Source organism: Mytilus edulis, chromosome 3 (genome assembly GCF_963676685.1).
Source record: "Mytilus edulis chromosome 3, xbMytEdul2.2, whole genome shotgun sequence".
NCBI lineage: Eukaryota > Metazoa > Mollusca > Bivalvia > Mytilida > Mytilidae > Mytilus > Mytilus edulis.
In genome coordinates this window covers 63,886,337-63,910,507 of record NC_092346.1, presented here as the reverse complement: position 1 = coordinate 63,910,507, position 24,171 = coordinate 63,886,337, and the positions used below count along the sequence as shown (strand labels likewise).

At 33.1% G+C, this 24,171-nt stretch overlaps 1 protein-coding gene across 4 annotated transcripts in view; it reads left to right on the top strand.

Annotated features, from left to right (window-relative positions):
- The window catches only part of LOC139514434 (clathrin heavy chain linker domain-containing protein 1-like), a 26,257-nt gene extending 2,086 nt beyond the window's left edge, over nucleotides 1–24,171 (top strand). The window contains exons 2-11 of one of the 4 annotated variants that reach the window (XM_071303711.1): nucleotides 171–355; nucleotides 6,111–6,298; nucleotides 6,745–6,890; nucleotides 7,310–7,642; nucleotides 8,812–8,865; nucleotides 10,315–10,368; nucleotides 12,584–12,826; nucleotides 21,367–21,541; nucleotides 22,101–22,486; nucleotides 22,923–24,171. In XM_071303711.1, coding sequence (XP_071159812.1) covers nucleotides 171–355; nucleotides 6,111–6,298; nucleotides 6,745–6,890; nucleotides 7,310–7,642; nucleotides 8,812–8,865; nucleotides 10,315–10,368; nucleotides 12,584–12,826; nucleotides 21,367–21,541; nucleotides 22,101–22,486; nucleotides 22,923–23,137 — 1,979 coding nt within the window. In that variant the 3' untranslated portion in view covers nucleotides 23,138–24,171. The remainder of the gene's footprint in view (nucleotides 1–170; nucleotides 356–6,110; nucleotides 6,299–6,744; nucleotides 6,891–7,309; nucleotides 7,643–8,811; nucleotides 8,866–10,314; nucleotides 10,369–12,583; nucleotides 12,827–21,366; nucleotides 21,542–22,100; nucleotides 22,487–22,922) is intronic. The other 3 variants (XM_071303712.1, XM_071303713.1, XM_071303714.1) reach the window with 3 other exon arrangements.

Below are 24,171 nucleotides of genomic sequence, written 5' to 3'. Positions count from 1 at the left end.
TGAGCCAAGGCTCGCTGTTGAAGACCGTACTTTGACCTATAATGGTCAACTTTTACAAATTGTGACTTGGATAGAGAGTTGTCTCATTGGAACTCTATACCACATCTTCTTATATCTGTAAAAAATAATCACTTCTACTTATGCTTTCAATGTTTTTTTTCTAATTACAGTATCAACTTTAAGCCGGTCTGGAACTCCAGTAAACTGTTTGCCAAAATTACCTCCTATTATTACCAGTGAGATTGATAGATCTTTCCTACTAGATTTAAATGACTACATTAGATATGAGACTGATAAACTGTCACATGGGGATGATGATCAGAGATATACAATATACAAGTCAGTTTTCAACAGGGTAAGGTTTGTTTTAATCTTTCTAAAATTGTCCAAAATCTAAACTCTATATTTTCAAAAAGAATTCATCAATTAATATTTGGCCAAATTATATTAGTATACTTCCTTTATATTACTTGATAGTACTCTTTTAAAAATAAACGTTAGTGTTTGACAGTATCTTTTCATACAGTTTTCTGGTTTAAATGTTAGATGGAATTCCACCTCCAAAAATGCCAACTCCTCAGAGAAACAACAAAGCGGAAAATAGTCAAGGCAAATTATAACATACATGGCCACATCCTAGAAGAAGTTGACTCTGCAAAATATCTTGGCGTCTCAATACACAAAACATTGAGTTGGAACAAACACATTGACAACATCGCAGAGAAAACTATCTCCACCCGAGCTTTTCTTCAAAGGAACATCAAAAGCTGTCCTAGTAAAACAAAAGCATTATGTTATCAAACGCTTGTAAGACCACTCATGGAATACTCTAGCACCATCTGAGATCCATCTACTAAGGACAATATAAACAAATTAGAAGCTATACAACGCCGATGCGCACGATTTGTTCTTAATGACTACAGAAGAACGAGTAGCGTAACATCAATGCTACAGGCACTAAACTGGAAGACACTACAGGAAAGAAGAACTCAATGTAAGGTCATCATGTTTTACAGAGTAGTACACAAACTGATTGCAGTACCAACTACAAATTTACAGCCAGTAATATCAACAGTAAGAGGACACAATGAACGATTCCTCATTCCTTTTGCCAGGACTCAAGTATATCGTCACTCTTTTTTCCCAGATACCATCAGAATCTGGAATGGACTGCCACAACACATAGTAAGCTGCACAACCCTTGAATCATTCAAAAGGGTGTGCAATTGGTCCAGTTTCGATAGATGTACAACCTTGTTTTTATTGTTATTTTAAAGAAGCACCATTTTCACTATAGAAAATCTGCACTTACCGCACATTTGTTGTTCTCACATGGAACATGTACATAAAACTTACTTACTTACTTAATCCTCTTTGTGCTTTGATGCACATAAGGCCGACACTAGCTCTCTCCATAACACTCTGTCTTGTGCTTTCTTCTCTACTTCTCGCCAAGACATCCCAACCTCCTTCATCTCGCTTTCCACTGTTCTTCTCCATGTTTCTTTAGGTCTCCCCCTTTTCCTCTTACCAGTTGGAGTCCACCTCAGTGACACTTTAGCGATGTTTGCTGGTTCCTTCCTTAAGACATGGCCTATCCATTTCCATCTTCTTGTTTTTATTTCGTCTCTTATATCTCTTTGTGCTGTCAGTTTGAAAAGTTCCTGGTTGGATATTTTGTTTGGCCAAAAGATTTTGCATATTCTTCTCAGGCAGGTATTGTGGAATGCGGCCAGTTTGTTGAAGTCAGTTTGTATAATTCTCCAACATTCTGATCCATAAAGCAGTACAGATTTGACATTGCTGTTGTAGATTTTGAGTTTTGTGTTTCTTGCAAGGGATGACGATTTCCAGATTGGTCTGAGTAGACAAAAGGATGTTCTAGCCTTACTCAGTCTTGCTTTGATGTCTTTGGTGGTCCCATTATCACTGCTTATTATGCTGCCTAGGTATGTAAAGTCTTCTATTTCCTCGATGTTCACGGATCCAATCTTTATTGGAATTTTATTTGATTGGTCGTTGATTGACATGACTTTCGTTTTCTCGATGTTTATTTTGAGCCCAAGTTTGTTTGACATGGTGTTCAGTCTTGATGTTTTCTTTTGCATTTGTGCTCTGTTGCTGGATAGTAAGCAAATGTCATCTGCAAAGTCTAAATCTTCAAGAAAGGAGTTGAGTGTCCATCTTATCCCAGTGTTTCCATTTCCTAAGGTTGATCTCATACACCAATCAACAACTATTAAGAAGAGAAGAGGAGAGATTACGCATCCTTGTCTGACGCCTGTATCCACTGATAACCAATCAGAAAGCTGTCCATTGTGCAATACACTACATTCATACTTGTCGTAGAATATCTTTATCAGCTTGATAATTTTCGATGGTACTCCATATGCTCTTAGTATGTCCCAAATATATTCTCTTATAACACTGTCAAATGCTCTTTGGAAGTCAATGAAGTTTAGTACTATTTTGTTCTGCCACTCTATGGATTGTTCTATGATGTTTCGGAGGGTAAATAGATGGTCGATGCAGCCTCTGTTATTTCTAAAACCTGCCTGTTCTTCACGCAGCTTACTGTTAATGGAATCAGTTACTCTATTCTTGATGACTCTAAGGAATACTTTACTAGGGATTGAAAGTAGTGATATTCCTCGCCAGTTGTTGCAAAGTTTCAGATCTCCCTTCTTTTGCAGTTTTATAATGATTCCTTTGTCCCATTCAGTTGGTATTTCTTCATCTATCCATATGTTCGTAAATAGATAATGTAGTATTTCACTTGTTGATTGTATGTCTGATTTTAATAATTCTGCACTGATGTTATCTATGCCTGGTGCTTTACCATTTTTCAGTTGTCTTATTGCCTTTTGGATCTCATCTTTGCATACAGCTTCTGTGTCTATTTCAAGTGCATCTCCAAACGGTTGAATGTCTGGTATATCATTGTTGGTTTCAGCCCTATTCAGGATAGTCTTAAAGTGTTCGGCCCAACGATCTAACTTTTCCTTGTCTGTAGTTAGTAGCTTCCCCTCTTTGGATAGTACTGGTGCATCATTATTCCTGGACTTTCCACAGAGCTGTCTAGTGATTTTATATACTACACTGAGCTCTCCACGCTTTGACGCTTCTTCAGCTTCATTTGCAAGTTCTTCAACATAGTTTCTCCTATCATTCTTTGCCCCTTTTTTAACTTCTTTGTCTTTATCTCTATAGTCTGATTGCAATTTGGTTTTCAATCTGTTAGATTTAGATGCATTAAGTTTTATTTTTATGGCTTTCCTTTCCTTGATGTTTTCCCAAGTCTTGTCTGACAGCCACTGTTTTCTTTTTCTGTTCTTTAAACCCAATACTTTCTCAGCTGTTTTAGTATAAATGTCCTTGATGTTATCCCAAATTTCAGTTATGTTTTCACCCATGTTTTCATTATTGTCATCAATTTCACGGAGTACTCGGTATCTGTTTTTTAGTTCAGTATTAAATTTTTGTCTTCTTTTGTTGTCCTTCAGTCTCTGCAGATCAAATGTTTTCCTGCTCAGCTCGTTTATCTTCGGAGCTTTCTTGAGTTTCAATTTGATTTTGCCGATAATCAGGAAGTGGTCACTTCCACAATCTGCCCCTCTTTTTACAGATACATCATTCAGTGAATGCCGCAATCTGCCATTTATCATTAGATGGTCAATTTGATTTTTGTCTCTCCTGTTTGGCGATGTCCATGTAAGTTTATGTATCTCTTTTTGCTGGAATAGTGTACCACCAATAACCAGATCATTTAGTCCACAAAATTCAATCAGCAGGTTTCTGTTTTCATTACAAGTTCCACATCCGTTGTTACCCATTATTCTCTCCACTCCGATGTTGTCATTACCTACTTTGGCATTCAAGTCTCCATTTACCAGTACAACATCATGGGCATGTACTCCTTCCATTACACTTCTGAGCTTTTCATAGAAGTCGGTTTTAGTTTCAATGTCTGCTTCATTAGTTGGTGCATAGCATTGAATCAGAGTAAGTTTAACATATTTTGAATGGAATCTTGCTATTATTATTCTCTCATCTATAGGTTTCCATTCTATAAGAGCTTTACTTGCTTGCTTATTCATTATGATGGCTACACCTTCTCTATGGATATTATCTTTTCTCCCAGAGTAAACTATCTTCTGTCCATTTGTTGTTATAACTGACCCATAACCTGTCCATCTGCATTCACTTATGCCCAGTATATCGATGTTATAGTTCAACATTTCTTTTTCAATTTGCGCAGTTTTTCCTACTTCGTACATGGTGCGGACATTCCATCCACCCACTCTAAGTAGGGATTTTGGTCTCAGAAGTCCATTTCTCGTGTTATTAGCTTCATCTCTGCTTTCACTAATAACAGTCATTCCATCAACAGTTTGATGAATGTCTCCTTGAGTGCCGGTGAAGTTATTTTGATTTCCTAGTGTGGTTTCCGTAGCGTAGGTTTTTTATACCCCCGCTTTAAAAAAGGGGGGGTATACTGTTTTACCTCTGTCTGTCCGTCCGTCCGTCCATCAGTCCGTCAGTCTATCAGTCCATCAGTCCGTCCGTCAGTCAGTCCGTCCCATGAAACTTTCGTCACATTTTTCTCAGGAACTACACATCCACCCTTTCTGTAATTTGGTATCAACATTTATATATGTCAGCCATACCGTGTGATGCGTTTTCAGATTCATCACTTGACAACTTCCTGTTTACCGAACACTTGTCTGATTTTACACATGATAGCCAAGTTGAAAATTTTCGTCACATTTTTCTCAGGAACTACAATACAAGGATTTCTGAAATTTGGTTTCAGGATTTATATAAGTCAGCTATACCGTGTGATGCGTTTTCAGATTCATCACTCGACAACTTCCTGTTTACCGAACACTTGTATGATTTTACACATGATAGCCAAGTTGAAAATTTTCGTCACATTTTTCTCAGGAACTACAATACAAGGATTTCTGAAATTTGGTTTCAGGATTTATATAAGTCAGCTATACCGTGTGATGCGTTTTCAGATTCATCACTCGACAACTTCCTGTTTACCGAACACTTGTATCATTTTACACATGATAACCAAGTTAAAAATTTTCGTCACATTTTTCTCAGAAACTACAATACAAGGATTTCTGAAATTTGGTTTCAGGATTTTTATAAGTCAGCTATACCGTGTGATGCGTTTTCAGATTCATCACTCGACAACTTCCTGTTTACCGAATACTTGTATGATTTTACACATGATAACCAAGTTAAAAATTTTCGTCACATTTTTCTCAGGAACTACAATACAAGGATTTCTGAAATTTGGTTTCAGGATTTTTATAAGTCAGCTATACCGTGTGATGCGTTTTCAGATTCATCACTCGACAACTTCCTGTTTACCGAACACTTGCATATTTTTACACTATTAATATTATCCACTTGCGGCGGGGGTATCATCAGTGAGCAGTAGCTCGCAGTTTCACTTGTTTTACATGATAGGGGTGCTGGCCCTATGCATAACTCTCCTCCCTTTCTCATCCGTGCTTGAGACCGGCAATGGCGGAGGACCTGTGGCTTTTCTGTAGGGGATTCCATCCCTTAGACGATTGCTGTTGCTAACGAGTTCCATCTACCCGGATTTTCTGTCTGGATTTACTTCCATAGCCTTTGATTCAAAAATCCAATCACAAGGCAGTGATGCTATTTAACCCATAGCTGGGGCAAGGCTAATGAGTGCTAGGGCATGTCCACACGCCGGTGGGCCTACACACTGCATTTCTAGGGCCCTTGCTGCTCCGAGATCCTCTACAGATAATGCCTAGGTCATATACCTAGTTACCGTGTGCTGTCGCGGGGAGGCACTGTAGAAGTCTTGGACAGTGTAGAGGCTTTGTACTGGCAGGAGAGATTTACGCACTCGACTCTCTTTTCACCCACAAGTGAGTTAGCCAGCGGCAATGTTTGAGTATTAAACCCCCACTGCACTAGACGCATACACAATCCCTGTGGCAGAGCCACCAACACACATGTACATAAAACAGTATGATAATACTCCCATGGGAGGCCTGTACTATAAAGGAAGAAGAAGAAGAAGATAGAAATGCTGAATTATTTTTCCATTTTAGATTATCGAACATGTTTCTGCATACAAACCATTACTGACAGCTATTAAGAAAGAATATGAAGATACTATAGAGGCCATTAAGAAAGGTCAAAGAGAGGCAGATTTTCTACATGGCAAACTGAAGGCCATGGCATCTGAGCCTTCAACCATCAGGAATTATAGAAAAAGAGCCGATGAATTAGACGAAAGGTAAAGCAAATGTTTTATTTTATATAATGTCATTTTTCTTGGATCCTTTTCAAATTTGAATGAAGGATTATGCTTATCAAAAGTTTTATGAGTAGAATATCAGAAAACTCAAATACATGTACATGTATAAGAAACACCTTTTTTGTATATATTTTTTTTTTGTTTCACCTGGATTCTGTTCTAGTTTCAATTAAGTTAACCTGTGTTCATTATGATGTGAACACTTTGAATTATCGGGCCTCAGTTGCTGAATGGTCTAAGAAGTTCAACTACTATTTCACTAGCCTGTCAATTATGGGGTTACGAGTTCAAAACCCTGCATGTTTAAGGTGTTCAACTCAAATCTTAATTTGACTAGGATTGACAGTTTTCCTACCTACAATGTAAGTTTGTGGTTCTCTACTTTCTACTTTTCTAGAGGATGTTACTTTCTCTATTTTTAACAGAATTTTAGTGATCCAAAAAGACAATGACAGATTACAGAAAGAACTAAATGAACTTCAGCAGAAACGTAAAGAAAGAGAAGAGTTAGACAGAGAAGTTACTGAACCACCTAAGAGAGAATTGAAAAAAGACAGTCGTATGATTCCAGGTAATTATAGTGGAATTTACAAGTGAGTTCAATTCTTGATAATTGTATGGACACAAAATTTGGCTATATTAGATAAGTATAAACAATTTTATTATAAGAATATCATTCTTAGTGAAATAAAATGCATATGCAGACAAATTGATCTGTATACATGTACATATGTGAAATTTTCAAAAATTGATCTCAATTACAAATAGACATGAGTCCTGTATAGTCATGTTGTTAATTAAAGTGGTTTTATAGTCATTAAAAAAGTTGAAATGCTACCAAACTAGAAGGAATACATGAACTGCTGTTCCATTTATTACTAGAAACCAGGAAATGTGTACAGGCTTAATTTGATTTAATTGTGATGAATATGTTTGCATATATATTTGGTTAAATTTGCCAATCATTATGGTGAAAATTATTTATTTCAGGGTTAACTTTAGAAGAATCAACAGATCTAACCCTTCTATACAGAAATTATGAAAAGCTTGACAGGCAATTAAAAGAACTTAACATAAGTTTTAGAACAAGATATGTCCCTAAATCTCACAAACTGGAATTAAAAGAAAGATTGGATAATAAAGTGAATGAAAGAGATGACCTTTTAAGGCAAGGACAGATATATAGGTACAAAAGGTCGAAGTTAAAAATAGCTGTGGAAGCAGCCCAGGCTTATAACAGAGTGAAGCCCCCTCACCAAACTGTTGGAGATGCTGTAATCTTTGCATTAGCTCAGGCTAGAGGTCTACAGAAACAGGAAAAGGGTAGGTGTCAGAATTTTTATTTTTTTTTGAGTAGATATTTTAAGACAATATGTATTTTTAGAATCTAGTTTTAAAATGTTGACTAAGAGATTAGAGATGTATAGTCACAAAAGACAAAATGAATGGTAGTATAAATTAAGTAAAAAAAGTTAAGGGCACTTGATATCCCCACAGTGATTTTTTTTTATGAAAATTTGCATAAAAGCTTTTCTCATTGTCACTATTTAATAAAACATATAACTTACATGTACATTCATTTGCTACTTTAAGAGTTTAATAAGGTAAAAAAAAATAATTCACAAGCTTTGAAGAGTCCATGCAATCATTTTATAGGTAATGATTCAAATCAGTGGGGAAAAAACCCCATCCTTTTCCAATATTCACAGTTTAAAGGTGTAAAAAATAGCATTATAAGTTGGGGATGACATTAATTACCTCCCCTGTAACTGTATCATATGCACTTAAGTTAACACCAACTTCTGCTGATGATTTTTCTTGCTTTTAAATTCCAATTTTCGATAATATATTCTTGAAGAAGAATATTTAGCCAACTTCAAAAGAAAAAAATGGGGTCCATGTGCTAATATTATACTAGAAATAGATAACCTAGCTTTTTTTACTACAAGCGATCCCATTTTCCTTTTTTTGTATGTAAGTACGTCACAGAGTATTCTTTATGCAATTCCGTTGTGCAGTACATCAAAATGTTAAACGAATCACTATCATGTACAAATTTATTGGTGATAGAAAAGCAATACATTTTCTGTGTTTTACTTTGTAATACTTTCAAACTTAAGATTGAATGATGTTTAATAATTTTTCCACAAATATTGGTTTCTTATCAATAGCAAAGTTGCGAAGACAATGCATTGAATTTGAATGCATTTTTATCTGCCCTTGCTATAGTATCCTATGCCCTCAACACTAAAATACAATAACCATTCCATAGCAATGCTTTTTCAAGTTGCATTTTTAAAAGAGATCATTTCCAACTGCAACTTTAGAATTAATTGGTTCTTTGTTACTGCAAAAGTGAATATGTTTTGGATACCCACAGGAAAATCTAAAAATATTTAAACCCATTTAGCACAGTGGTTAACTAATTTCCAAGAAAAAAAGGCTGTAGGGTGTATTTTGAATTAAACTAAAGTAAAATGATTTCATTTTAGGAATGAATTTATGTTATAAGTACAATGCTACTGAAGAATATTCATTTGATGGAGGTATTTGATGTTGATAAATCACAGTGTTCCCCATGTCTCCCACTGCACAGAAACCCAAACTTGAGTGTCTGACCTAATATGTAAATTCTGCATGTTTAATGAAATTTAACTTAATTAATGTTATGTTGTAATTTTAAGATTTTGTGATTTGATCTGTTTCTTAGGTACTATAAGTGATATGACCACTATATTTGGCGTAAGGAATGATTGTAAGGTGTATACACGTCTGTCAAGCATGGTTTATCTGATTGTGACCTCATTTTCATAGAACATTGATAATGATAAGCTTTTGCGACACTTGTAGCAAAACCTTCATACTACAGACTTTCAACATGAATTCAATTATAAGTATTAAACAGGCAAAACTTTCAGTGTGTCCACACCTATTCAGAGCTGAGACATATATATGTCTCTGTTAAGAGCTATATAAAAATAATGAAATGAAGTAAGATTGTCAATGAGATATATAGATTCTACCACTGCATCAAGTGTGATACAATATTTATCCACTCAAGACAGTTTAATTTTCAAATTTAAAAAGCGAGGCTCGCTGAGCGTTTTAAATATTTAAAATTTAACTGTTGAGAGTGGATAAATATCCTATTGCACGAGATTTGATGGTGGAATCTGTTTCTCTTATGATTTTAGACGATATAAAGCTCAATCTTAATCCTTCTTTTCTTACAACTTACAAAAAGATGTGTTCTTTCTACATGACGTCATCAGGCATGGTCTTTTTTCATGTTGTCACAATTGGAATTTCAGATAAAGCAAGAAAATTTGACGTCATATTTGATTTTTGACCAATTAAGAACTGAGATAAAATGAACCACATGTTAATTAAACAAAAATAATCAACAGGTTAGGAAAGCAATAATCGAGTAAGAATTAGAGAAAACTATATATACAAACATCTGCATAAAAATGCTATATATAGAATTGCCTTCATTTTATTACTCAAGTTGTCTGCTTAAATTTCAGTATTACTATATAATAACTGGTACACATGATATATGTAGGTTGAGAATACTTGATATAACATGGATTCATAAGAACACAGTCATGTGCATCTGAAAAGTATGCCATATTCAGTCATTGGTCTCATATACAAACTTATCATAATATCATTGTCTAGAAGACCTGAACATGCATGAATTGTTTTCCACTGGACATAAGCAACCAACAATAAAAAAATCAATCAATCAATAATATCAGACATAGTTAAGTAACAATGGGATAGCAATTTATTGTAAGTTATGTAGGAAATACCAAAAGTATGGAGTTTCACAATAAAACTTCTAGATTAGAAGTCCAATATTCACTGTCATTAGGTACAAATAAGTTAACAAGCACAACCCAAGGTAAGTTGATGAATCAGCTTGAATGTATTTATATTTTTATCCTACTGTAAAAGATTTTTTCTCAAATAAGAGGCTCATTTTTTTCTAGTTGAGAAACTGTTGAAGCATTGGAGAGATTATGTATCTCATGTTCCAAATTTTGGTGAGCCATGCTAGAAACAAGAAGATTACGTTTGTTGTTTATTGCATTGTTATCTTTTTATATGCATCCATTTTTGTTTAACTAACATTGTTATGTTTCTTTGTTACACAGTTAAAAGTTGCCACAATGTGTATTGATGTATCTTATTGTCCATATGTCTCAGACTGTTTGTCAGTTAGTCCTTTTTTCTCTGTGTCACAAATTTTGTTTCCGGATGATATTTATAGTATGTCTTGATCTAATTTTGATCCATTTTTTTTTTAAATTCTAAAGCAATGTCATGACCATGGACCACAAAATACAGGTCAAGATCAATATTGATAGTTTTCACATTTACTGTATAAGAGTTAGGACCCTTACTTAGCTTAGAAATTGACATTTCATGGGTTTTCGAATAATAAGTAAAGTACCACTTTACTGAATCTTTATACAAAATAATATTTTAAAATTTGAACACAATGTTATGGATCAATTTTGAGGATTTTAATATTTACTGTTCAAGTTTTATTCCCCTGAGTAACCTCTAAATTACAATTTTATTGGTTTTCAAGTGAATAATAAAAGTTAAGTTTGATAATATTATTTAACATTTTTATACTTCGCAAAGTTTTGCGGTCGTATATTGGTATGACGTTGGGCCGTTGGCGTCATCATTGTCGTTCGAAATGTGACCGAAATGGTCAGTTGACCCCTTTAGGAGTTATTGCCCTTTATATTCAATTTTTAACCATTTTTCGTAAATCTTAGTTATCTTTTACAAAAATCTTTTCCTCTGAAACTACTGGGCCAAATTAATCCAAACTTGGCCACAATCATCTTTGGGGTATCTAGTTTAAAAAATGTGTCTGGTGACCCTGCCAACCAACCAAGATTGCCGCCACGGCTAAAAATAGAACATAGGGGTAAAATGCAGTTTTTGGCTTATAACTCAAAAACCAAAGCATTTAGAACAAATCTGACATGGGGGTAAAATTGTTTATCAGGTCAAGATCTATCTGCCTTGAAATTTTCAGATGAATCAGACAACCCGTTGTTGGGTTGCTGCCCCTGAATCGGTAATTTTAAGGAAATTTTGCTGTTTTTGGTTATTATCTTGAATATTATTATAGATAGAGATAAACTGTAAACACCAATAATGTTCAGCAAAATAAGATTTACAAATAAGTCAACATGACCGAAATGGTCAATTGACCCCTTTAGAAGTTGTTGCTCTTTATAGTCAATTTTTAACAATTTTCATAAAATTTGTAAATTTTTATTAACATTTTCCACTGAAACTACTGGGCCAAGTTCATTATAGATAGAGATAATTGTAAGCAGCAAGACTGTTTAGTAAAGTAAGATGTCCAAACACATCACCATCACTAAAACACAATTTTGTCATGAATCCATCTGCTTCCTTTGTTTAATATTCACATAGACCAAGGTGAGCGACACAGGTTCTTTAGAGCCTCTAGTTTGTTTATCTCATGGAGTAATTCAAAAATAGTTAGCATACAATGTTTAGTATGTTTCAATTTACCTCCCTTACACTACTTGTAAATAATGTATAAAGAATTGTCAGGTTTTGGACTTATTGCAAAAAAAAAGGGGAGGTGGGTGGTAGAAGTATTCAATTTTTTTCCCAAATTTTTCAAATTCCAAATTTTTGAAAAGTTTGAAGAAGAAATCTTTAATTGCAAAATATTGCATAATACATTTGTAAGATCTTGACATTTGTTTTGTGTCAGAAACTCATATTATGTCAAGAATTTGATCACAATCCAAATTCAGAGCTCTATCAAGCTTGAATGTTGTGTCCATACTTGCTCCAACTGTTCACGGTTCAATCTCTGCAGACGTATAAAGCTGGCCCTGCGGAGCACCTGGTTTTAAATTAAAAAGTATACACAATGTATAAATGCAAGTTACATTCAATTTCAACTAAGGCATTAAGCCTTATTGAAATTTTGTGCATGCAGGGGTATCTTTGATCACTAGATCACCTAGATCTTGTCATTATTTCAAAAAAATCTTCAAATTTATTAGCATGATAATTTTGAGATAAATTATTTTAGATTTGTTAGGATTTATGTAGTGTGTTAATCATAAAACATCAAATTTCATCAAAATTTACACACAAGATACATGCCACAAACATGTTGTGTGTGAAATGTAATGGTTCAGTGGTTAGGTAGAACTGTGACTGATATTTTTTTTTTTTCATTTTAAACAGAACTATCTCCTGGAGAAGGACAACAACAAAGGGATGGTTCACCATCAGCTCCGCAAACACTCACCACAACATCATTTGATGATGATGATCCAAGTAAGGAAAAAGAAGCTGAGATGATGTTAGAATATATAGAGAAATTTAATGAATTGTTTGAGGATGGGATGTATGAAGATGCTGCTATCCATGCTGCTAACAGTCCAAAAGGGATACTTCGGACATCTGCTACACTGGCCAAATTCAGGGGTAATTATTTTGTTTCTCTTAGTCAAAACATATCCTTCTACTTTTATTGTTCAATAATTTTCAGACACAGTAGATATCCTTCACATTGAACAGTAAGTTTCTTTATTTTCAAGAATTTATTTAGAATCCATGGGTATGATCACCTAAATACATCTTTTAACTAAAGTTTTGTTTTTTAGGTCTTGCCTTTTATAATAGGGAGCATTTTTCCCATCTGTGTTTCTATCTATATGCCTATCTGTTCTTCCTTTCTATATCAGGTTAAACTAAAATGAGGGTTAAAGTACTAAAGGAATCTAACAATTGTCAGAGCTGATATTCAGTAATAGAAATGGGCTACATATATTCATTATTATGTGAACTTTCAAAAATATATGCCAAATTACTGAACATGGAAATGTGATAGTGTGAGTATGTTAGTAAGGTATACCTACCTTCGAGCAAATGTTCATTTATTTATACCCTGTCTGTTATTGTAACAATGCATTAGTTTTCTGGTGATTGCATCTGGCTATTGGTCAGTACCTCCAGATCAGGATTACACTTTTGGTTAAGGTCAAGGAACAGTAAATGGGCTATGTCGTAGATTTTGCTCAAATTTTGCATACAATCTTGGCTTGGTAAACTACAACTGACAATCGAAAAAATAATGCATTTATCTCTTTTATTATCTGAAATATTGCAGATTAATTTTTTTTATTATGGGTGAATATTTGTATAGAAAGCACATACAATCAGCGAAAACACATACAAAATTTGTTTTAAAATCGCCAAATCTTTTATTCTACTCCATAGATTTTTCTTTAAAAACTGTATGTTGTTGACACATAAAATTCCGTTATAATGATGCAAAATAAAGATAGGGTCACCGACTTCGTTTGTTGTCTAATACTCATTTTTTCATCCTGTTGGTAGTGAAAAACGTCAAAAATCAACGTTTTACGGCCTGCAACACGGCGACGTTACGATTATTTCGACGTTTTATAGGATTTTATCACAAAGAACACAACATTGAATGATGTATACCGTAAAAACGAAGTCGGTGACCCTATCTTTATTTTACATCATTATAACGGTAATTTATGTATCAACAACATATAGTTTTTTAAGAAAAATCTATGGAGTAGAATAGGAGATTTGGCGATTTTAAGACAAATTTTAGAAGGTTTTATGCCGATTTTATGTGCTTTCTATACAAATGCTCACCAATTTTGTAAGAATTCAATCAGTAATATTTTAAATGATAAATGAAATCAATGCATTATTTTTTCGATTTTCATTTGAAGTTCATCGAGCCAGAGTTGTATGCAAAATTTTACTGAAATCTGTGACATAGCCCATTTACTGTAACTTGACCTTAAGGTAGTATACCCTGAAGTTGTGGTCACATCAACTTGAAATTAAGTACACATGTTGATGTCTACCCCACTTCACATTTTATTCATATAGTCCACCTGATAAAAACCAAACAATTTTTTTTTTCTTTCTATCAAATAGTATAAAAATAAGGAGAAATGGTATTAATAGTCAATGAGACAACTATTCACAAAAGTCCAAATGATGTAGATGTAAGAAACTGCTAGTGACCATAAGACCTTCAACATTGAACAAAACCCATGCAGCGTACATCCCTATGTTGGTTTCCATTCTCTAACTTTAGTTTGCCTAAACCAAATGTTCTGAAACTTATAAACAATGCTTAGTACCACAAAGAAAAACCAATCAAATTCAAAATTTTGGTTGCGTCACCTTAAACATTCCAGAGTTATGCCCCTATACAATCGTTTATTGCCGTTATCCAACTAAATTTTACCTTAACCAAATGTTTTCCAACTTATACAAAATGCTTATTGCCACAAAATATAGATCAAGTTTGAATTTTAGTGTCGTCACTTTCAATGTTCTAGAGTTATAAATGCCCTTTTACAAATGTTCTCCTTTCTCTAACTTAAGTTTGCCTCAACCAAATGAAATTAAAACCTGTACCTAATACTTATTACCACAAAACTCAGATCAAGTAATAATTTGGGTAGCTTCACTTTTATTGTTCTTCAGTTATGTCCCTTTATAACTTTATATGATATGCAAGAGGTGGCATCATCTGTGTCCCATGGACACATTCATTATTTATGGATTTGAGTGTCACTGATGAGTCATGTAAGTATGGTGTCTTTGATGAGTTTTTATACGACTGAAAAATTAAAAAAATTTGGTCGTATATTGCTATCACGTTGTCGTCATCTTCGTTGTCGTTGTCAGCTTCATCTGAAGACAGACAGTTTCCAGATAATAACTTCATTATAAGTTAAAAGAAATCAATAAAATATAAACACAAGGTTTATAACCACTAAAGGAAGGTTGGGATTGATTTTGAGGGTTATGGTCCCAACTATTTAGGAATTAGGGGCCAAATAAGCATTTTTGTAGTTTCCAGACAATATCTTGTGTTAAAATGTATGAATCTCTCTGAAATTATACCACAAGTTTCCATACTACAAAGGGATGGTAAAGATTGACTTTTGGGGGGAGGGGGTTAATATGGCTCAAATCCTTTAGGAATAGGGTCAAAAAAAGGGGAAAACGGGGTTTTCTGGTTGAGACAATTGAGACAATTTAAAATCAGTTTAAAAAACACTGTTTGATTACCTCCCTTACACTGCTTGTAAATTGTGTATTAAGAACTATGTATTCACAACAGCATAGTGTATTGCACTATTTAAAGCAAAAAATTGAATATCAATTCAAATCATATAACCAATTTGAAGTTTTTTTACTACAGTTATTCTGTGTCAGAAACCTATAATGAGTCAAAAATTTAATTATAATCCAAATTCAGACCTGTATCAAGCATCAATATTGTGTCCATTTTGGCCCCAACTTTTCAGGGTTGGACATTTGCGGCCATATCCAGCTGCACTCAGAGAGGCAATATAATCATTTTGGAAATCCGTTCTTATATACAGAAAAATATGTAGCTTCTCCAAAGCTTGAACATTATAAACAAATATTGAATGAATGACACTATCATGGTTAGAAATGGCAGTATTTAAATTTCTAAGCAAGTGCAAAATGTCAGCAAGTTGGTGTCTCTTTTAGATAAGTAAAATATGATTGTGACTTCCCCAACCTTTATCCATGCACAATTCCAATTTGGAACTTTCGCTTATTATCTGAAAATGCAAAATGACCCTCACTGTAGAACACAGTTTAACTAGGAACCCTATGTGAAAAACAAAGAAATAGCAACAATCCTGACTGGATAGGCACATAAAGAATGCCGCATGGTTAAAGATGTTTGAGAGCAATTTGTAACTTAGTAACTATAACATGAGTTACATTGTATAAAATAAGGAGATGTAGTATAATTGTCAATGAGACAACTAACCTAAAGAATTCAAATGATTCTGATTAAAGCAACTGTATGTACCGTATGGCCTCTAAGGCTATATTATGCCCTTTGTTGAGTACCAAAACTACAGAGTTCTCGAAAAGGGATGGTCCTAAGATTTTAACCATGAAAATATGCAAAGGAACGCCACAATTTCAGTATTTTGCAATAGAAATGATAGTGAAAACCAGTATATTTCCCTAATGACCACCAGGGGGAAAAAGATTTCAAGAACTCTGAAACTTTTTCAATTTTAATATTTCCTGAGGATGGTTGAAGAAATCTTTTTCTTTTAAACTTAATATGGATGATTTAATCCAATTATTGAATTCTTTTTATAACATGATCGTTTCTGAATTACAACTTTGTTGAATAAGAAGGTAGCCAAATTTAAGATTCCTGAATATGACAATAATAAAGTTCAATAATTCAAGGTTCTTAGCTTTAATAGAAGAGTTAAATGCAATCTGACTGTAATTCTGAAGGCATTTTAATTCTATTCAGCTTGGGGAAAAGGGGGGCAGGGAAATCTATGTACTTTCTTTACTTAAGTTTACAACTTTTGAATCTATTGTGTGTAAAAAAATTGAACCCATAAAATGAAAGACATTTTTTCATAAGTTAGCTGTGACCAACAAAACTATAAATAGGGTATAGTGAATTGCTTCCAGATCACAAGAAATTGATACATCTTAATTCTGTATTTAAACTACACAGTGATTAAGTATGTATATTCAGCTTTTTGATATCCTGATTTATTCCTTACCTTTATTGGTATGTATTTAAGGTAGCACAATACAAAGATTTTTCATCCCCAATCAGACATCTTTAAACTGATGTAATTCCACTCATCCTTCTTTAAATTTTATAAATGAGGTACCAAAAGAAAGAAGAATGATTTATCTTTCAAATTGTGATAATTTCATGATGACATAATTATTACATAATTAATTGTTATGTAATTAGTTGCTATATTGTGATGTCATTACTTGAATGAATTTAGCTTCTTTGTTATTCATAGCATCCCAAAATATTTTATAGATTCTTGCACAACACAGTTTGACCTCCAAAACTGTGTCTCAGATTTTTCCTATTGTATTTCATTCTCTCATAAATCTTCAATGAAGTTTGCAACAGCAATTCATAAGAGATCACTAAATTCAATGTGGCATAAAATTTGTTCTATTGATGTTTTTGGAAATCTGAGACACAGTTTTGGAGGTCAAGCTGTGTTGTACAAGAATCTATAAAATAATTCGGGATGCTATGAAGAACAAAGAAGCTAAATTCATTCAAGTGTGGACATCACAATATAGCAACTAATTACATAATAATTGATTATGTAATAATTATGTCATAATGAAATTATCACAATTTGAAAGATTAATCTTTCTTCTTTCTTTTGGTACCTCATTTATAAAATATAAAGAAGGATGAAATGAATTACATCAGTTTAAAGTTGTCTGATTGGGAGTGAACAAATCTTTGTATTGTGCTACCTTAAATGAGGTACTTTAAATCAATAATGTGTCATAGAACTTTACAAGTATAAACAAATTGTTACATTGATAATAGAATTGGATTGATTGCTAGCTTTAACTATTGGTGGTAAAGGTCAAGGTTCAAAGCTATGATGACAATTCATTCTAGTTACAATATGTTGTAAACTTTGGAACTCATACATGTGAAATTTTCATTGAAATATTTGTGGATCCCTATTTTGTTGCTCGTCATACTGCTTCATTAGTAACCCACTGGTAAGTGAATTTTATTTCAAACATCCACAGTAAGAACTTATAAGAATTAGTTCACTATTAAATATTTCATGATAATTTTTTGTATAACTGTTGTGGTAATGGAAAGCTGTTAGTTTATAGAAAACGATGTAAACATATAAGCAAACATTGGAAATTTGACATATCAATATAATACACGGTATGATAGAGGGTAATATCATGACTTTAATTTATTTTATACAAGTTTTAGTTAAGGTATTTAAAATCCTGGTTCAATAAACAATGCAAGCTTTATGCACCAACTTCCTAAATCAATAGAGATTAATTTTAGCTTGTTAAATTTGTTAAAAATCTTTAAAGGGAATTTCGGAGTGTCTTGTACATAATTACCCCTTGGACAGTAAATTTAAACAGCATAACAGGTGAAAACCCATTATACTAATTTACAAAATCATTAAAGGTTTATTTTAGGCTGGTATAAACGCTCATGTTTCTATAAACAACAAATTAAAACATGTTATGTTCAGGACATTATTGTTTTTGATAAAGAGAGAATATAATTACTAAGAAGATATTGATCAGCCGTCTGAATTTAGCATCAATTATTTAGGTTAAAAGTAAAGGGGCGTTTTGTATTCCGATGTCAATAATTACCTTTTACAATACCTTTTGTATGCTGTCCTGTTTGGTAGTTTTTCTTGTAAGTATGTTAAGTTGATTTGTTCAAAATACAGGCACTTATAGGCCGTACGGTGACCTATAGTTAATGTCTGTGTCATTTTGGTCTCTTGTGGACACTTGTCTCATTGGCAATCATACCACATCTTCTTTTTTATACTTATAGACAAACTTGGAAAAACATACTTAATATTAGAATAGGAACATTGATTTTCCATATCAGTTTGCTGTTGACAAATATTTGAACTTTTTACATGCATTACAGTATTAGGAATATATTATAAGAATGTTTAAAGAATACATTAACTTACTGGAGGACATATTTTTTCACTTTTGTTTATGTTCATCTGAAATGGAAAAGAATGTATTTGCTTTTTTATCATTTACATATTTGAATTATGGTTTGTTGACTTGTTTCAATTAGATGTCTTATTTGAACAGAGCATTTATCCACATAAAGTGCATAAATCAGTTTATAATTTTATAGTCATTGATATGGTCTTTTCTGTAAATTTTCTGTTTATGACTGTAAGATTATGTACCTATTGTGTTTCAACCCCATAATAGTTTTCTTGTTTTACATTTGTCATTTCAGGTATTTTATCATGTTTATAGCTGACTGCAATATGGGCTTTGCTCATTGTTGAAGGTCCTACTGTGTCCATTAGTTGTTAATTTCTGTGTCATTTGGTCTCTTGTGGAGAGTTGTCCCATTAGAAATCATAACCACATCTTTTTTTATGTATAGTTGGTCTCAGCTAGATTGGACTAATTTGGGGGTATTTTTGTTTTAAGATGTTGTTTCTGATGACAAAATGAAAGTCAAGTTAAATATTTATGAATGTCACTTTTACCGTTCAGGAGTTGTGGTTCTTGTGATATTGAAAAATGCCAGGACACAAATAAATGTTAAAAAATCCAGTTGTCTGCCTCTCTGACAGCCTCTTGTTAAACATTGTTTGCAAAAGATAAAATTAGATGTCAAAACCAAGGGAAGTAGTTCTATATATAACAAATCTTCCTGTTGAAAAAATAATAAGTTATAGATACCATTATCCAAATTTGGAAGATTAAAAGATATGATGCATGCATTTATTTTTAGCCTCCATCACTAGGTGACCAGGCACTGATTGTTTACCATGTTATTTTTCTATCCTCTGGAAATCATACACTGGTTTGTACTTTTTTTTTAAGCTTAAAATTGTTATCTAAAGTTTTATACCTAAATGTATAAAGATGACATACTGTGATACAGATACAGTTTCCATTTTGTTCCTGTTTGTTTGACTCTTCAAGTTCCTTGGATGAAGAAAGTTTCATTAAAATTGTATTTGTGCTGAATTACTTTTGTTAATGTTTTCAGATCTAGAGCTAATTTTCTGTACATTAGTGTATAATGAGGAGATACAGATTCAGTTTGAATTTTGTTCCTGTTGTTTGACTTTTCAAAATTTCGTGGACTTTAAATAAAAAAGTTTCAATTAAATTGACCTGGGTTGACCAATTTTCCAGATTAGAAGTTGAGTATGGTTCATTTGTGAATAATGATGACTTGCACATCAAGTTTGTGTTTTTCATTTTGGTTGACTTATTCTGATATACCTAGTTTTATATTGCTGAATATTGAAAGAAATTGAGAGTAATCTAGAGACAGAAACCCCCAAATATTTTAAAAGGTATACAACAATGAATACTGTATGACAGATTGTTTTCGAACTGGGAAAATTCATATATATTATAGTGTTATTTACTGGCTGTTTCTGTACTGGCACTGGTATAGATTCAAGGTTTGCTGTATTTGCCTTGAGACCTGTAGGGTTGAGGGCCAATACAGCTGACCGAGAATCTTAAAGTCATAACACTTTTATTAAATAATCCAACTTTTCAATACAGACTTGTTCTGAATGCTGTATTACATACATCAAATGTGAATATTGGATGAATATTTCCAATATAGTCGGACTGGCAATGATGTGAATATAGGGCCAATATTTCCAATACGGACTGGCAATGAACCCTGAATTACATGCACAATATATATGTTTACATGTAATTCAGGATTCATTGCCAGTCCGTATTGGAACTATTGGACAGGGCCGAAAAGCAATATAGATCACATGATTTATATGACCAGGACAACGTCTCCAGTATGACACATGCCATTTTGGTAGTATTAGGGCTGTTTTAATCGTATTGTTTAATAAATATATATATGTTGTGACTTAAGTTTGTTACAAACCTTTCATGAAGCACTTGATATTGCCAAACTAATTACAAGAGATATCTTTTATACAAACAATGGAAGAAAGTCAATCACCAATTGTTTTATGTTGATACGATATTTTGTCAAAACTAATCATTAGACCATTTGTAGACTATACATGCACATTGATTTTTCAGACTATACCTTGAAATATTCTATATTCTTCTATCTCTGACAGGATGAGGTTTATTATAATACATTAATTATAGAGTGTAAAAGAATGACATTGCATTGATTGATTGATTTGTTGATTGATTATTTTGTTTATTTACTCAGATCTTGACAGTTAGAGTATAAATTCTATGTGAATTTGATACAAATTGTTTTTGGAGGGAAAAAAGTAACTTGCGATACTCATGGATTAAACTAAGTTTTTCAGCATAATGCATCCTATCTGAGACTACTATAACACAGAGATTGGTCACTACCTGTGTTATAGTAGTCTCAGATCCTATACATTTTCTCATTTAAACAGATGTAAAAGTGCATGGAAATGTCAGAAGTCCACTTCTTGCTTTCTGCGATGCCGTTATGGCATCTGTGAGTGCTGTAGGAAGTAAGCCAAACCACAAATTGTCTGATGAATGTGTAGAATGTGTGTTAAATGAAAACAGATTAGATCTATTAGCTCATTGGATAGCTCAAGATAGGTATGTATGAAGATAGAAAAGAAATACATCATTAACCTAGCAATAAGGTAATAAAAAGCTGTGTTGTCTTAAAAAAACAAACAGATCTTATACCATATGGTAATTTTTGAATTGTTGTAAATTATAATAAACTATTTTAACAGAGTAGTCCAAAGACCTTCATATATATATATACAGTGTACTTTTGGTTATAAAAAACCCAGAATAACAACCATTAACATAGGGTCATGTATCTGAACACACAGAGTACAATGTAACTTATGAATTTGAATGAGTTGTTACCTGGTCAGAGGTCCAACAAGTAGAAAGTGTTCATGCTTTTTTTTTTTAAATTTGTTGATGAAGCAGGACAAATTGATGACTTCGACCCGCTTACTTGCATAATGATATGCTATGTAGCCTGCTTGAAATCGCAAAATGATTAGTCAATGATCAAGTTTGAAAAAAAAATATGCTGCCAATTTCATACATTTTAGAGGAAATTTATTTTTATTATTAAATAGTTTGGTAGCACCCTTATATTTATTGGAAATAGTTTTGTTATGCATTTCTTTTATAGGTTATCACTGAACCATCAGATTGGTGATAGAATCGTTGACCATTGTAATTGTCAGGTTCCATGTAAGTGTAGTTGTCAAGCCTTAGCTCAGAACGTCTACAGTAAACTACATTTATACAGACAAGCTGTAATCTGTATGCTAAAACAAGGACGGGTCCATACTGGAATGGAATACGCCAAACATAAATATCCATTGTCAAAACAAGAATATTTAGAACTACTGAGAACATGTCCATCTTTACCATTAATGCATTCTTTAGTAGAAGAGGATGGTGAAGGAACACGGACTTTGCCCCTTGGTGTAGTGATTTTGGTGCTCTTAGAAAATAGTCATTTTGACCTTGTCATAAGATTCATGCAGGATTTACAGAATACACCATCTGCAGGTTTGTATTGATTATTATTATACTTAGCTTTTGCTCATTTGGTGATTTTATTACTCAACTGGTTAATTTTGATAGATCTACTTGGGTCCATTCAACAACACAATTGGTTAAGCAATTCAAGAAAGTAATAAAATGCTTATTAAATGAATGATAGTTTTAAAGTGTAAAAAAAAACCAGCTGAACATCAGGACTCTTGTCACTTCCAAATCATACAGAAGAATTTTTCATGACGATAGGTGATGTTTGCAGGTCTACTCATTTTGTTTCATTGGCAATAATACTTTTTAAAATGTTTAAGTTGCTGTAGTGTAGTGGTGGAACAAAACCAGGAAGATTTAAGGCTTACATAACATTTCTTTGTACATACAAAATTATAATAAAAACCTTCCATACTTCCCCATATTAATCACATTTAATATCTTTTATCCATTTCAGATGATCAAAACACTAGCTTATTTCATTCAGCCATGATGGATGATGTGGATACAACAGCAGAACAATGGGACAGTCTTGTCAAGCTTCTGCAGGACCAGGGCTATGAGGAGACATCTGTTAAACTCTTGTCATCAATACATGTACTGTCTGCAGTTAAAACTGTGTTATATGATAGTCTTAAAGTTGAATCACCCGAGAATGAGCCTGCATCATAGTGGATAATTGTATGATCAACATAGTTTGATCTATGATAAGTTGAATTATAGAATTCTAACAATGATATAAAAAGATTGAATTAGTTTAGTGTGTAATTAAAAGCAAATGTAAACAAACTACAAAAACATTATGATTTTTTTATTGAGATCATTATGTACAGAGGCATTTTGTTCTTTTTCATTGTACAACATAAGATTGACTACACTTTCAAAGTAAATAACTTTGATATCATGTTTTCTTGTATTGAATTATATATTCATAGGTAGTGTCATCTTTAATAAGCAATCACTTGATGTCCAGTATCCGTTAGCAATATTTAAAAAGTCCTGAGCATAGGCGGATCCATAGGGGGCCCGGGCCCCCCCTTTCGTGGGAAAAATTTGGTTGATTATATAGGGAATAATTGAAGCATGACTGGAACGGGCCCCCTCTTAGGTCAGTCAGTGGGCCCCCCCTTAGGAAAAGTTCTGGATCCACCACTGCTTAGAACTGTAACATTAGTCTGTTGCAAGTTTAAAAAGAATCAAATAAGGAATCTGACTTGCATAGTGAAAAATAAATTAATAAATTGATTCATTTGAAATGAATCCAACATGTCAGACAATTTCTTGTTGACAATAAATTGGAAAACCAATATAGTTGCAAGTAATTTTAATTCATTTGGGGGAAAAAGAAGCATTTTTCAAAGAACTAAATAAGCAGTCAAATAATAATGTTCAGGTTCAATTTATAAGTAGTTTTAGAATGGATGAAAGTTTACCAGTAAAACACAAAGTATAAAGGGCTCTAGTGGCAGACTTCAATCTACAATTTTGCAGCACTCTGTGTGAAATGGATGATTTTCCTTAAAAGTAAGTTCATAATGAGACATGCATGCTTAAGTGAGTTGAAAACAATTATGGATTTAAAATGTAATGTCCTGTACATATATGCACAAAGTGCTGCATGTTGATGTGAGAATTGTTTTGTTTTTTGGTTGTGATTGTGATTGTGATAATCTTATATGTAATTAAAACTATGGAAAAAAATTGAA